General features: G+C 39.8%; 1 protein-coding gene across 4 annotated transcripts in view; it reads right to left on the bottom strand.

Annotated features, from left to right (window-relative positions):
• Positions 1 to 7,111: 7,111 nt before the first annotated feature.
• The window catches only part of TOX (thymocyte selection associated high mobility group box), a 290,420-nt gene continuing 281,325 nt past the window's right edge, over positions 7,112 to 16,206 (bottom strand). For all 4 annotated transcript variants that reach the window (XM_070630540.1, XM_070630541.1, XM_070630543.1 and 1 more), the window contains 3 exons: positions 15,149 to 15,535; positions 8,459 to 8,610; positions 7,112 to 8,112 (listed from right to left, as the gene is read on the bottom strand). In XM_070630540.1, coding sequence (XP_070486641.1) covers positions 8,076 to 8,112; positions 8,459 to 8,610; positions 15,149 to 15,535 — 576 coding nt within the window. In that variant the 3' untranslated portion in view covers positions 7,112 to 8,075. The remainder of the gene's footprint in view (positions 8,113 to 8,458; positions 8,611 to 15,148; positions 15,536 to 16,206) is intronic.

The raw sequence follows: 16,206 nt of genomic DNA, 5'->3' as shown, positions 1-16,206 counted from the left end.
CAATCTGGCTCCCCCAGCTGTCCATGTGCTGAAGGTGAATGTTCTGGGAACGCAAGACCAGAATCATTTCAAGAAACTGATAGGTTATATAAAGTAGCAGATTCTTTCCTTTGTAAGAAAGGAGAGAGAAGGAGAATGAGAGAGAGAGAGAAGAAAAATCCACTCTAAAACCACCCCCAGGGACTTAGTGTAGTAAAGGACTGTCACTTCTGTTGTGTTGGTCTGCTAAAACCACATCTGGAAACCAGGTGTTAAAAATGACCCAACTCAGCAGTGAGAATGGCTTTGTAGATACACATATTTTGTAATATTACCCGGAAATTACAGTTTCATTTAGATATATCGTTCTTCCTTTCTTCTTGTATGAAACTCCTGCCAAGACCAGATTTAAGTTTCTGTGGGTCTACTTTGATAAAAAAACAAAAACAAGACAAAATACAAAATGCTCCATAGACTTGGTTGCAGTTTACAAAGAGGTGAATTCTAAAGGGTTTCCTCGGGCCTGGGAAACTGGATAAAACCAGATCAAAGATAAATCTAGCAGTGATGATTGGTGCAAGCTACTTTTTTATGGTGCACTTTCCACATATTTGAGCATCACACCAATAATGTTAGGTTTCTGGAGGGACTTGATCCACAGACCACGCACCATGGGAATAGCTCCCTTTCATTCATTAGTCTCTTTGGTTCTTGAGTAACCACAGTGGGATCCTCAACAAATCATTGGGACACCTCACTTAGTTCATTGGCTTTTTCAGATTTAATCTTGGAAATAGTATATTCCTTCACCTCCCACACTCAGTTTACTCATTTCAGTAATCAAAGAATTATAAGCCAATGAGAGGCAACCAAACTTATAAAGCCAAGAAGACAAAGTTTACCGAACGTTCTCCTGCAGAGCATGATAAGAATACACCTAAGGAATCCCTGTGCCCCCACCCTGGCCTTTCTTGGATTCTATTGAAAATCATATTAACTTTTGGAGGGACAAAAAGTTGAGGCTATATGCTCTGAATTTAATTTGATTAGCAACAGATATGCTTTGACTCCAGCGATGCAACAGTCCCTTTTGAGTGAGGTCTAAGGTACTATCCATTGGATCAAGTAGAGAGGGTACATTCTTGCACAGTCCAGCACTTGGCCTAATTTCTCCGAGTGGGCAGGTCCATACGGTGGTAGCTTTTGCACTAGAAAATGGCCACAGTACCCATAAGTCTAGGGCTATTTTAGGACTTAGAACATTCTGTGTCTTACGGTCCTAGATTAATTTTTAAGTGAATTCTGCCTTCTAGATTCTCCTTTGTCCATAGCCCAGGCTTTGGCAAGACCAAGAATTAAAGCTCTGAGCAGTGAGGCCAGCTCAGTGGGGTTCAGTGGAGCTCAGTGAAACTCACATTGTGCCTTCTCTTCTTAATAGCGAGTCACTTCATTTCTTTAATTGTAAGTGCTGAATTAGTATTATTTCTCATCTACCTTTCACCCACCATCATGGACTGTGGAAACGATTAGGGATAGAGTTCCTGGATGTCCGTGGAGGAGTGGCATACTCTCAGGGCTGAGTAGTATGGTTCCTTTGGCTATGCCTCGGAATTCAATGGGATTTGATCCCAATTCAAATGTCAGATATCAGACTGCATCAATAACAAAGACTTCAAAACAAAGTTATTTGGAGGTTAAACATTGACAAACACCTACTTTAAATGTCCATCCAGAAAGCTTAGCTCCCAGGTCTTCCCCCCCTCCCCCCCAGGAGCATAATGGAAAGTGCCAGCAGTGAAAGGGTTAAGAGATGACCATGTCCTTTTGCATCTGCTCTGACAACCTATTCCAGCCTGATGCAACTTGAAAAGGTTGAGGTTAATCCTCAAAACGCAGTCATATTGGTAAGACCAATGTGACCTTCACCGTAACACTGGGCCCTTTATAGCCTGATGTTTAACTACATTGGAATGTTGTTCTTTCCATTTCCTTTACGACTGTACTTGGCTTTGAAACTCCTGGGTCTTATTCCAGTACAGAACTCAATCTGCCCTCTCTCTCAGAGACTTCAAAACATCCAAACCTGCCTTATTCTACAGTTTCTACTGAATCAGAATGCGAGGTGCCTGCTTTACCAGGCGGCTTGTCCTCTTTCAGAGTCCTAGGAAGAAACCTCAGTTCATGAGAGAAGGATTAATGGCCACTACTGAATTTCCCTCAGCATCCCACGGTGGGGTCTTTTCCCAGTGGCATGGCTGATAGGGCATGTGCCAGTCGGAGGAAACAAGACATGAATTTTGGAAATCTGATGGCTCTAAGCCTTTGATCGCCACTTTCTAACTGTCTTTAAAACCTTTTGCCGACAACAGTTGCAAGCTGTGGTTTTTTGTCTGTGTGAGGTGACTAACAGCGTTACCACTCTCTATGTGGGGAATGCATTCATCTAGCACCCAAACCACCTCCTGACTTCCGGCACCTCTTATCAGCTAAGCCATCGGCCGCGAGCTGACATTTCAGCACTCAGAAGCTCCCCACCCCCACTCCAAAAAAAAAAAGTGACAGGAGGAGAAAAAGGCTCATTTGGCAATAGTTTGCTCTTGCTGTTTGGCCTGGAGAAAGACGTTCAAAGTGGTAGAAGATTGTTTAGTAACAGCTGGCGAGCACCAGGGTGTGAGGCTGATTTTCAGATATGACAGGCACTTACAGGAATGCTGCCAGATACAGCTGTTTAAAAGCCTTAATAAACAGCAAGTCAATACTAATCTTTGCCAAATTAATCTTTTCCCTGACAGCCCATCAGGGCAATTATGTTTAGGCTTATTGTAAACACACAATTGTCAAACAGGGATGCTGCAGCCTTTAAAACACTGTAGTTTAGTTCATGCTCTTTCTTTAGAATGATTGTTTTTCTGTAGAATTGTAAGTCTTTCCATTCTATTTTCCAGTCGCTATCTTTTTTTCTGTCCTCATGTCAGTGTGAATGAAATTTCGCTTTCAGATGTCCTTGCTAGCAAGCTGTTAATAAAATGTGAAATGATGACAGTTGTAGGATTAGTGCTGGTGGGCACCTTTAATGAGGCACCATTCTGACCAGGGCTGAAATATAACGCATCGTCGTGCTCAGTTGTCTCCTGGTCCTGGAACAAGAACTCAGTCTTCACTTACCTACTACAACGTAAGCTGGTTCTGGATACAAATGACAAGACGTTGACTGAGTAAGAAAAGAGATAGCAAAGTCTAATGTCTCTGTATACACGTGTATTGCCAAGTGTGTGTGTGTTGGTTGGGAAGTCACCCCTTCCTCCCGCAGTTCCAGCCTTCCTCCTTCATGAGTGGTGATGTCAGGAAGCTCCACATGCCCTTTCTCCAAGCAATAGTCTTGTGTAAGGATCTGGAAACTTGTCTATAAGGGAAGGCTCTTCCAGCCTGGAACCTGGTTCCAAATAAACCTAGGGAAATTTCCTTTGAGAATCTTAAAAAATAGGACCATTTCCTCTTATCCTGGTGTAGTTTAGGTAAAGTCCAGGAAATATGGTCTTTTATTTATTTCATCAAGTCATACTAACACTTGGTAATTAGAAAAAAAAAAATTTCAGCATCCTGGTCGTCAATGTTTTAATTTAGCATTCCATACACTTGTCTCCTGAAATTTCTTTCTTGCGCTCAACACTCCTACTCGTCTAGCACCTTTTTTCTCCCTTGCTTCTTATTTTCTTGATGTGACTAGTGGTGTATTATATTTTTTACTTTTGTAACTAGAAACTCTTGTTCAATTATGTAGACCAGAAAAGTATGGCACAAGTCATTTTGAAATTCTTTCTTTCAATCTTTTAGTAACCTTAGATTTCTTAATGAGAAATTTCCATTCTTCTTCACCTCCTAATGCTTGCCTGCACTATTTAATTCCCTTCTATGTTTAAAGAGCTTTTAAATCATCAAGAAAACATCATACTGAGCCAGCCCCAGTGGCCTAGTGGTTAAGTTTGGTGTGCTCTGCTTCGGCAGCCTGGGTTCAGTTCCCGGGTGTGGACCCACAGTACTTCTCTGTCAGTGGCCATGCTGTGGTGGCAGCTAACATAAAAAAAAAAAGAGGAAGATTGGCAAAAGATGTTAGCTCAGGTGAATCTTCCTCAGGAAATAAAAAAATATATATAAAAAGAAAACATCATACAACTCCTGTTGAGAATAATTTGTGATGTTTCACTGATCTTTCCAAACATGATTGCATTTCTTGTGCACCTACTATGTGCTGTGACATTCCAAGTTGCTTTGGAGGTAAAGAAATTATTCTAATTTAGGGAAACAAAGAGAGCTTTGCTGTTGTGTGACACATGAATTCACACATTAGATGACTCAGTGTAATAAATATTTGGGGGTTAAACTTATGATGTGAATTCTATACCTTGCTTTGCCACTATTTCAATGTTCAATCATCAGCAAGAGATGAATTTCTCTGTGTTTCTATCATTACATGAAAATGAGACTTATGAATGGAATAAGAAAACGCAGATCAAGCCCCCTTTCAACAAATAAACATTAAGAGAACATCTGTGTGTAACAAAAACTTTCATGTTCCAGCAGACAACTTATTTATTACAAATTCCCACATAAAACAGTTTACTATAACAAAGAAATAAGGATGTTTATTGAAATTTACTGGAATCTGGTAACTTAAAACATTCTTTAATTCAATGAAGCTAACTGGGACTGATTTGAAGAATGGGGCACCTTATAAACAAACATAACTGATTACTTCTTTGAGTATTTTCTCCTGGGACTTTGTAAAGAACTTCTAACTCCATTTGAAATTATGCGTAAAGTTGTAGCCCATACCCCACTATCTGTAGTTCCCAAACATTTTAGGTGGGACCATATGAAATTGCCATTTTTGTAAGCAAAAAGGTCAAATATTGGCAATTTTGTATAGCTCAATCTAATTACCTTTCAAATGAGTGGGCATCTCTTTTGCAAAAGGTCACGAAAAAAGGAAACTGGCTGTTGACATGCTTATTTTATATTTTGAATTCGTAAATTTAAAAAATTTCTTGGTAATGAATCTGAGCCAGGACACACTGTTACACTTTGTAGTCCTGGCCCTCCATGGACCACTCACGTCCCATTCGGATGGGGGTCTTCCTCTTTAAGGCAACAAAATGAGGACAGCCACAGAGACGAACTTTCATCCTGAGCTATGTCCACTAATTTGATTAACTGGAAGTCATTACTTGACTAATTTTCCATTGTCAACTCATTTACATTTGAATGGGAATTGGGATTTTGGCTTATTCTTTCTTGTGTACTCAAGACGCAACTCAACCCTCTACCTGCTGTCACACGTTTCGCCTTTTCTGATTAGTTCTAATTTTGACTTTGGCGTGTTGGTAAAGATATTTTATGTCCAGAATTACTGCTGAATCTCCCAGTATGTCTTTATTCGAGGTCCAGGGATCCTGTGGAGTGCTACGGCAGGGGACTGCATGTACATCATTACTGTTTCTTCCAGTTACAAGCTACAAGGTGCTGTGCCCAGGCCGGATTCTAGCTTCCTTAAAGGAAGAGGATTCCTCAGGCAACACTTCACCATACTAGAGCTCAGGCTGAGGAGGGGGCCTTCTCAGCGTTTCAGGAAAGAACGTCTGTGGCCGTGGCAGCCATTAATCTGCACTGGGCCCCATCACTTCTGCCATGAAATCTGGGCTTTCTCCTCTGACCGGCTCTGTCCTTTAGAGACTGATGGATATCCAAATAGAATATGGTCATGCATGGCACGAAGTTTTAGTTAAGATGTATTTTCTTTTATTTACATTTGTTTTTGACTGTTTTTTGGTATCAAGTTTCAACACCCTCTCTATCCTGGCTGCACACCTGCTCTAGAAAAGCTGTAAACAACACTGTACTTTCCTGTACAAACCGCCCGTCAAAGTCACAGCTGGCTGTCCTCACCCGGTAATTACCCTCTCAGTTTAGACTTCATGCAAGTGAAGATTTTACTTTATCATAATATAATAAATAAAAGACATTAGGTAATTAGTAGTGCTGGTATATTTCTAAAATACTAAACAGACAAACAATAAACTGTGAACTTAATCACATGAGTTCTTATACAGTTCAAGACAGGAAAATTAGAGCTCTCAGCTACAGTCATTTTAATAATCACACTGGATCTGCATTATTTATTAGTTATTACATGCTCAAGTGATCTGAGGTTGTACAATGCCTAAAATCATTCCAAAGCAAGCATACCTTTTGTCTTTTTAATTCTGACCGGATTACACAAGGCATATATTTGTATTTAGTTAAATCTCCGTTTATTTCACACATTCCGTGGAAGAGACATCAGCCATTCTCTTGATTTCCAACCAGACTAGCTTTCTTGATACAATCCCCTGTAGGGGAGTAATTTGCCAGCTCTTTCTGACATAAAAGCTATGCAACCCTTCGGCCAGATTCTCAATGCTTTTGGTTCCCTAGCAAATCTCTAGTACCCTCAGAATACTCTTGGAAGACCCAGGAATTCTGGAAAGAGAAGGAGCTTGCAGAGGCACAAAAGACAGCAAGATCTGCATGTCTAGCAACAGCTTTCACAGTTGGAGTGGCTTCTCTTTCTTTGTTGCTGTCTGCTTACTCACCTTTCATTTTTAGACAGATTCTTGACATTATCTTCCCCTTTCCTTCCCCCACCTCTGGTTTAATTTCTAAATGTTTTCTGGATTTTTTGAAAAGCATGCACCTTGAGGAAATTTGGTGGATTAGACTTCAATTTTGCTTTTTTTGGAGGAGGGGCGTTCACAGAATTGACTAAAGCCAGCTGAAAACCAAGAAGCAACCCTTTTCAGATAAAGAACCCATCTGTTTGTTTAGTCTTGGAGCTCGTGTGATTTTTAGGGCAATTCTCTGTTATATTGGATGAAGAAAGAAAATTCTTAAATATCATAGTTTTTTGTTTGCATCAACCAAAAACATGTAGAAATAAGGATTGGTTACTTTAATTTGCTGCTAAGTGAAAAGTAGGTTTGGCTTTATTCATGTCACTGTAAAAACTAAATAATAAAGTCTTCACACCAAGCGTGAACTTTTTTTTTTGCCAGCAAAAGTTAAAACATCAAAGAAATCTCTTTCAAATACTAACAAATTTACTTACAAACACCTATATTTATTATTTCATAAATAGGCGCAACAGGTTCCATAAAAAAAGATTAAATACAGACACAGTATGAAGAAACAATAATACAGAGCCATATGTAAAGGTTATAATTTAGCTGTTCCCAATCTGTTTCTGCATCTAATAAAATATCAGGTAAGCATTTGGCAGTTTTATACATAAAAGGACTTGAATGACATTTACTAACCATTACACAAAAAAGTGATACAAAAAAGCAATTTTTCTGCAGTACAAAATAAATGTGTTTGCGCTTCCCTTCCACTAGTTCCTTTTTGTCTGATCAATGAGACAAAGCCAATTTGTTTTTAAATTAAAATCATTTGGGAATACTTTTTTTTCCAAACATTTTGAAAATATAGAACTATTAATCAGTTGTTTTAAAAATGAAGTAAAAATATGAATGTTTGCCAATTGAACCCCTATTGTGAAATCAATAAACTGGAATGAGCCAGTTTCAAATTACAATTTAGCTACAAAAACATTCACATTTTATACTCTAGGAGAGTGTGACATAGATGCTATTTACAAACTTGCTATGACTGCTACATCAAGCCATTTAAAAAGTCTTTAGTAGTTTCATATAAACACCCATTATGAAAACCAATGGAAAATCCAGGACTTTTATCCGAGACATCTACAGTTGCTAAGGCAGGTACTATAGCGCAGCACTTCACAGCAAAAAACCAACATAAAATCTGAATGGTCCAAATTTCCTTCAGGGAAGAAGAAAAACAACGTCCATAAAGGATTAAAAAAATAATAAAGAAGCATGACTATTTCTTCCAGAGTGGGTAACCCACAAGCTCAAATGGTCCTAAGTGCTTAGCAACTTGTATTTTCTAATAAAATGGAGAACTGCCTTGTCTGCACAAAGCAATCCACGGTGAAAAGACTTCCCTGAATTCCTCAGTGGAAAGAGGAGGTGTTCAGATTTTCAGGTAAGGTACAGTGCTTTGTCCCTCTGCATGCCCCTGTGAAAAGAGAAAACAGACAACGCCTTGTTATAAGACGCGTGCTACAGGTGACCCCGCGGACGCACGTTTATCTGCTCCAGCTTGAGGGGTGGAGGTATGCACTGGGGAAGTGCACAATGAAAGCGAACAGGGGTCTAAAGGCATTTATTCTTGGGACGGCTAGAAGACTGCTTAAAAATTTCTTGGAGCGGTGGCTTCTGCTTCCACAAACGTGGAACCTTTCCAGATCATCTTTTAGAAAGCAGAAAGAAAAGACGGATCGTTTCCAACGGCTAGAAAGCAGGGCACGACATGCATGCTATGAGAGCTGTCCACCACCAGGTGGCGGTCAGCGGCCGCTTACCCACTACTGCAGTAGTCGTTATTCCAGTCCACGGGCTGGGCGGGAGGATTTCTGCACCCGGAACGCACATACTCCATTGCTTGGGTGACCGCTTGTGCGGCTGTAGATGTAGGATTGATTATAGTCTGATATTCAGGTTGAAGAGTAAATCCCTGAAAGGGAAAGCGAGTCCACAAATAAGGATCAAATTGCCTTTTTAAGAAGAAAAGGACCTAAATATTTATCCATTGTTTGCAAACACACTACTGCCTTCTTGCTTGTGTCTGCAAGGACAAGTTCAAGGGAAGAGCCCAGAAAACTTAAAACAAAGTGCCCACAACCCCATTCCCTACCTTTCCTTCATTCATCCATGATTAGAAAACCTTTCATTATACCCTTGAGCAGATAAATTGAATTGAGAAACAATTTAAAATATAGAGAAGCCAACTCAACCAAAACAAAGAGAAAAGGACTTAAACCCCTCAAAGTTTATGTTTTCTATCAAATCTAAGGATACATTAATAGTTAATCCCCAGAATATGCAACAGAATCTTTTTTGAAGGATTCAGGCAGCAGGTGGCTGAGTGTTTTATTAGACTACACCTATTCACATATTGTTCTCAAAACCCTTTTTCTTCATTCAATCACAAAAGGACCATCTGCTTCTTCCTTTATTTGTACTTCTTTCTCAGCTAAAAAATTTCAGCCAAAGCTTTTAAACAGTTGTTGGACTAATACAAGGAAAGCGATTCAAAACAACCTGCCATTGGAAAACACAGAAGGAAAAGTGTAAGATAGAGCAAATATTTTTTAATTGAAAAGTGAATTAACTGGCAAATAATAATCAGCCTTCAGGAAGATTCTTTTAATACAGTGGCATGGTGAAGTGTTGACTTTTAATCCCTGTAAAGTTATTAAAAATTCAAGGATGGAATCTCTGAAGTATATAGTTAGATCTGGTAAACAAAAAACATTGTACACTAAGATTTATTTTTAGCTTATCTAGTGAATTCAAGAACTGCATAGGCAAGCTTTGCTGAAAATGACCAAAAAAGCAACTTAATTAATCTGGCAGTTGTCTGTTTCTTCAGCAGATTCCATACGTGGTTTTTAACCACTGAAAAATCGAGAGATTTGATAACGAACCATTCTCTACCTGTAGGGAGCTTTGAAGGCGTAATAATAGTTGAGTTGTTAGCTTTTTTTTTTCAACTTAGCGGAATGATCAGAAGATTGGTTTTTAATTAAGGATATTTCTTTAGACTTTTATTCACATTTGAGTGTCCCTTGGGTAAAGACTTAAAAACACCTATTGTTAACATTTTCCGAAACAGGAAGGTGAAAGTAAGAGGTATGCGGGCTGTTTGGTTCTCCAGACCATCCGCTATCTCCGTCCTGTATCCATTTGGACCTGTATCCATTTCATTATGGTCCTACAATATTGTCTGTAGGGGGCTTGCTGTCCAGCTGTCTTGAATTCTTTCCCTACTGTCTAGTGTGATGCTGGGCAAACAGCAAGAACAAGTTTCTCCAGAGAGGAGCCTGGTGTTGCCTCCCCCTTGCGCCCCTGTCACAGGGCTGCCATGTGGACCTGAGATCAGAGTGTTTGCACTGCTTATTGGGTAGTCTCAGGGCCTAGCCCATAGTAGTGGCTCAATAAATCATGTTTTCCAATAAATAAAGTTTAACACAGACTCTCTGATGCTACTGTTGGAAAGGCACAGGGAGTGTAAATGTGTAAATGCCAGGCCTTTCCTATCTTTTTAAGGTAAAGTTCTCCATATTGGATTTTTGCACAATCGACAAAACAGAACCTAATGTAACAAGTCTCAAAATAGAGTAGGAGAAAAAATCTTGAGTTAGTTGAAGGTATGGAAACATGTGAGAAAGCAAAAAATAAATAAAACAAACCAACCGCTTCCACCCAACCCCACCCAATCAACAACAGAAACCATCATCAATTTTTTTCCATCCAATGAAAATAGTTCCTTCACGGGGGGGTGAGAGGATATCAGGAGAATATTAATTTTTAAGTTATTAGTTTAAGATTAAAAGGGTAACTTCAGTTTAAAAAACCAAAATTAGGTGTGATCTACAAAGATCAAAGATTTAAAATTCAGCCAACTTCAATGCCTAAATTTAAGATCATTAATATTAAAATAATGAAGGGCAAAGAAAAATATAAACAAAGCCTGAGCGCACCTTATTTTGCTTGCTTTCAATTTAGAAAATGAAACATTCTTCTGAATACTATCTAAAGAGAGGTCAAGGTCAAACCTAGAGCCAAGTACATTTTTATTGATGTAAATGTGAAACAATAATGACGATATACATTTTTAAAAAATATTGGCTTAGCAGTCTGATGAAACAAGACTGAATATTTTGCATTTTAATGCTCAAGAGAAAAATCACCAACTGTTTTGCAGCATGCCTGGAATTTTAAATTTCATTTTCTGGTGCCAGATTGAAATAAAAATAGGAAACGTGATAAAGATTAATTTGATGTCAGAAGGGACATTTGCTCTTTAATTAGATTTCTGTAGCCTTAGCAGTTCTGTTGTGCCACCATAGCAAGTCCTAGGAAGCCTGCAACAGTGACCCTCATAGCCACACTTTACTGGGAACTAATTTCATTTCCTGCCTGTCCGGAGAGGTATTTTCAACAGGCATCAATGTTTTTGTCTTCACAACTGATTTATTCATCAATCTCAATGTGATTTTTTTAAACCTTTAAATTACACCCAAATCCTAAAGCAGCTGTTTATTACACAAGGAAATTGAAAATCTGTCTGTGTGATATCATAGAAAGATTTTTTCTTAAGGTTATAAAGGAAGTTGACAGATATTAATGATTTTTTTTCTCTTGACCTCATTCGACAATCTAGTGAACAGAAAAAAAGGGAAGAAACCTGGAGCAAAAAGATCAGGTCTGGGGGTTTAGTGCATAAAATATTATTCCAGAAAAAAATGAAACTATTATTCCTGGTGGACTATGCAATCATTTTTGTAGGATACATTCATTTTCATAAGGATAATAAAATATCTAAAGTAATACTGAAAGATGAGACGTTATTTTGAAAATATGATAGCCATTAACTCTTTGTCTTTCTCTCTTTTTCTTGCTTTTGGTGTTTGACTACGTGAACGTGGCCCCCATACCCAGGAAGCAAACATCTTCAGGACAAAGGTGCTTTGCAGGATGAACCAGACAGGTTCATCCACAAACCGGCTCTGCCATCACCAGCTGAAGACCAACTTTGAGGACTTGAACATTGGCCCCCATAGACTGTTGTGATTGGAGTATATTCAGTGACAACAGGGGTGGTGGACTCTTTTGATGCTGATTTTAGGATTATCAACTTGTTGGGGCTGCCAGTCTCTTAAGCTGGAGGATCCTACTCCAGTGACCTACCCATGAATCTGACCTCATCCCCCATCATACTCGCCTTAGCCACCATGCTCCCCACTGGCTTCCTTTCCATGTCCTGGCCAAGCCCCAATCCTCCCCAGCTTGGTCTTTTCAGCCCAGAGCCTCTTTTCCTTGCTGCTCTGCTGTATTCCCCACATACCCTTCCCACCTTCTGATTTTTAAAGGCTGCCTCCTCTTCTCATGCTTCAGGAGTATGTGCCAGCCCTAGGTGGGGGCCTTCCTTGTGTATTCCAACCTAAGGCTCTGCTATTCCTCCACACACTCTGCAGTTTTTCCTTCTGTTTCTTTTTCTTTCCATGGGATCTTAATAATTTGTTTATCTTATTACCACCTGCTACCCCCCAACTCTGATGGAAGCTCCATGGGGCAGAGAGTTCATTACCCGTTCTCACTGATCATTCAATTTCCAGAGCCTGGACAGTGCCTGGCACATGTTAGGGGTTCAATAAATCTTTATTTTTTTTGAATAAATGAAATTTTAAAACACTTCCAACGAATTGAGATTCTACAAACTACCCTATAATTTCTTCTAATCTTTAAAGACTTTTACTACTCATTTTTTTATTTGCTCCTTTGTTCATTTGTCCATTCAAGAATTATTTTATTCACTCCCCACCATGGTTGAGGCATTTTTAAAAGTGATTTTCGTCACCACATGCAGTCTTTCAGCTATTGACTCTCCATTTTGGGTTCCTGTCATTTTGTCTTCCAATTATTAACGTAAATTGAAATCAGGTCCTACCATCTCGGTAAGAACACTTTTTGAGATACACTAATAGAACTGACTTAAAGATTGATGAATCACTTGTCCAATGTAATCTGTTCTATTTCTTGCTATTCAGTTCAGATTCTATATGGAAAGACAAATCTCTTGAGTTTTCACATGTGGCCTTATGTAATTCTGAAATGTTTGAAGACAACTCAGGGTCACAGCCGGCTCCTCCAAGGTGGTCATATAAATAGAAAAAGGAACCATCTCTGAGTGGATAGTTAGAAAAAAGGTGTCCTTCCTGGACAGAGCTCTAGCCCTCAACCCGGCGAGGGGACTGTGTCTTCCATATTCTTCCTCCCGAGAAGAAACAGGCCTGCACTACATCACGGCGGGCAGAACGCGGGCCCTCAGCCAGGAGGCACCTGTAGGTGGGAGTCAACCCACACAGTGAAGGTTGTGTCCCTCAAACCATCAATTCTTTCCGAAAACACTAGTGGTTCGTTAAAATGCAAGTACACCCAAGAGTGTCCCTTTGATCGTGAGTGATGTCTGATGGAAACAGCAGCGGAAATTTGACCCTATCACTATCACTCGTTGGTCACAAACACTGCTGGAGACGAGGCAAGATGGTGGAAGGGAGCTTTTCCCCAGTCTTCTTCCCTGGTGAGTCAACAGCTGGTCTGTGGGACATAGGTCGGTCAGTCATCAGAGCTTTATCAGTATCCTTGGCTTAGGGACTAAGGAAGGCTTCAGTGAGGAGACGAGTCCCTTCGCTCTTCAGGACCATTGGAATCTTAGAACTAACTAACTAGCATGGAAAGACCACCAAATTCTTAGGAGAGACAGGTTTTCTAATATGAAACCGCTAATACTCTGCAAGAATGGTTAAGAGAGGCGGCAGGCCTACCATTTAAGAACCCAGGCTCTGATTTCTGTACAGATGTGGGTTTGAATTCCACCTCTGATGTTATAGGCACATTACCTCACTCTGCCAAGCCTCAGTTTCCTCACCTGAAAATGAAGATGATGCCGGTAAAAGCACTACGAATTTTCTAAAATTAAAGATGAGGTAAGGTAATATATTGAGGTTGCTATTGTCAGCTCTCAGAAATCCTATCTGTAATTATAATAATAAAAATGAATTTGGGACAATGTATATTTGATTTCTCTTTCTGCCTCCCCTCCACCCTGCCTTGCCAACTGTAGACTCAAATTCCACAGAGGGCTGGATGTCAATTCTATATGAAGGCTATGTTGGCATATTTAATTATAGCTCTGGGAATGATGATTGGATTATAAAAGTGACAGATGAATTTGATGTGATTTGTAGTTTTTGCCTTGTTTTTTTTTTTACTGAGGAAGATTGGCCCTGACCTAACATCTGTGCCAATCTTCCTCTTTTTGCTTCAGAAAGATTCTCCCTGAGCTAATATCTATGCCAGTCTTCCTCTATTTTGTATGTGGGTTGCTGCCACAGCATGGCTGCCAACAAGTGGTGTAGGTCTGTGCCTGGGAAACAAACCTGGCTGCCGATGCAGAGCATGCTGAACTTAACCACTAGGCCATGGCACCAGCACCTACCTTGATCTATTTTTTAAAACAAGCTTTTAGGATTTTTTTTTTTTTTTTTTTTTTTGATGAGGAAGATTGGCTCTGAGCAAACATCTGTGGCAATCTTCCCCTGTTTTGTATGCGGGATGCAGCCACAGCAGGGCCTGATGAGTTGTACAGGTCTGCGCCTGGGATTCGAACCTGTGAACCCTGAGTGACCTAAGTGGAGTGCATGAACCTAACCACTATGCCACAGGGCTGGCTCCTAAAACCAGTTTTTAGGATTTTTGAATGGTTCATGCTCAATTTAGTTTATACCATTTGTTCTTCAATTTCAAATTTTAAACTAACACCAAAATCCAAAAGGAAAACTTGATTTCAAAGAAAAGTTTAGTGAAGACTACACACAAACGGTTTCAGTAATTGGGGAGCGGGCAGGGTGGCTTCCTAACTGCCTGTGTTTTCCAATTTATGCAGAAGCCAGATATCTATTTTTAAATAAAACCCTGGTTAAAATTTTCATTTCTTAGGACTTTTAAGGTTGTACCAATTTGATATTTCTGACCAGAAACAGTGGGCCTGATTTCAATTTACAGGATTTATAGGACTCAATAGGCATACCAATCAGGACTTTCTCATTTCCAACCAGTATTTTTTTTTAAAAAATGTAGAATTCTCAATCTCAAGAGATCTTTAGCAGCAGTTGGCATCTCAAAATAATAAATGCACTTTCCTCAAGAAGCAGAAAACAAGAAGGGTGATTAAAAGGAGAAGCAGAACAGATTATCATGGAAAGAAACAGTGATTATGAAAAGCAGCAGCCATCAACTGTTGTGATCATATAATGCTGCCTAACTCACCACCCGTAAATTATATTTTTCAGAAAGTAGACCTTTGTTGAATATCTTCAATTCTCTCTAATTAAACAGAAGAACAGAGCACACATACTCCCCGCTCCTTTGCTGGATGAGCAGACCCCCGGCCCTTCCGCAGAAGTGTGCGGAGCATGGGCACTCACCTGCTGCATGGTGGGTGAATGTAAGGCAGACTGGACCTGCATGGGGAGCTGGTTCCCAAGGGGCTGCTGCATGCTGAGTGGCTGGTGCTGCTGCATGTTGAGATGCTGGTGAAGAGGCGGACTGATCTGGAGGGGAGGAGGGGGGGACACGGCCATGTTTGCTATAGAGACAGTCACTGGCATTTGGTTATTCGGCTTGGGGGCTATGCTCCTGGGGAGACTGGGGTGCATGGCAGTAAGGTGAGGGTTCATTCCTGGTTGTTGGTGATAGTGGGAACTTAGGTACAGAGCTGAGTGGGCCTGGCTGGGCCCATGGAACACTGACGGCTTTGAATTGATCAGCTGAGGAGGTTGAGATGTCTTCACATCAACAGGTTCACTGTAGCTCTGTTGAGGAAACAAACAAGAGCGGAGTTAAGAGACTGACACACGTGGTGTTGATTTCCATTAGCAAGACGCTCTGTCACCTTACGCGTGAACTTTCACGTGAATCAATACATTAATCTCCTTGACTCTCTTTTCGAAGAACTCCTCCACCATCATTTGTAACACGACTTATGCAAGACTGAGCTTATCCTGTTTCTTTTATAAAATCTAAGACAATCTACGAAGACATTTTTCTTTCCTTTGCCTAAATGCTAAGCTCTAACCTGGTGACTTTTCTCATTATCCAAACAAAGATACAAAGATGTGGGGTGGGATGGATGCCATCACTGTCCTAATAGGAAATACAAGTGTAGATCACTTAGAAAGTAATTTGATTTTGGAGTTCTTCTATTGATTATGTGTTCAGTTTTTTATTTTTCCTTTTTATATTCTCAAAGAGCCTTGGCCTAGATATTTGCTCAAAGAAAACAAGCTGGTGGATGGAAATGGATATGGGAGAAAAGAGTTCTAAAATACCTTTCTGAAGTTGTATAAGACCGCATTAATATATCTTCAGAGCAACCGAAGAACTCATCTTGAATTTTTTAAAGAAGTTGGTGATGAATTGTTCCTCATAATGAACCAGATAAAAATAATCTCTCTCAGAAATTTTAGACTCCATCATAAATTAA

Source organism: Equus przewalskii, chromosome 8 (genome assembly GCF_037783145.1).
Source record: "Equus przewalskii isolate Varuska chromosome 8, EquPr2, whole genome shotgun sequence".
Lineage (NCBI taxonomy): Eukaryota > Metazoa > Chordata > Mammalia > Perissodactyla > Equidae > Equus > Equus przewalskii.
This window is presented reverse-complemented; position numbering and strand designations above follow the sequence as displayed.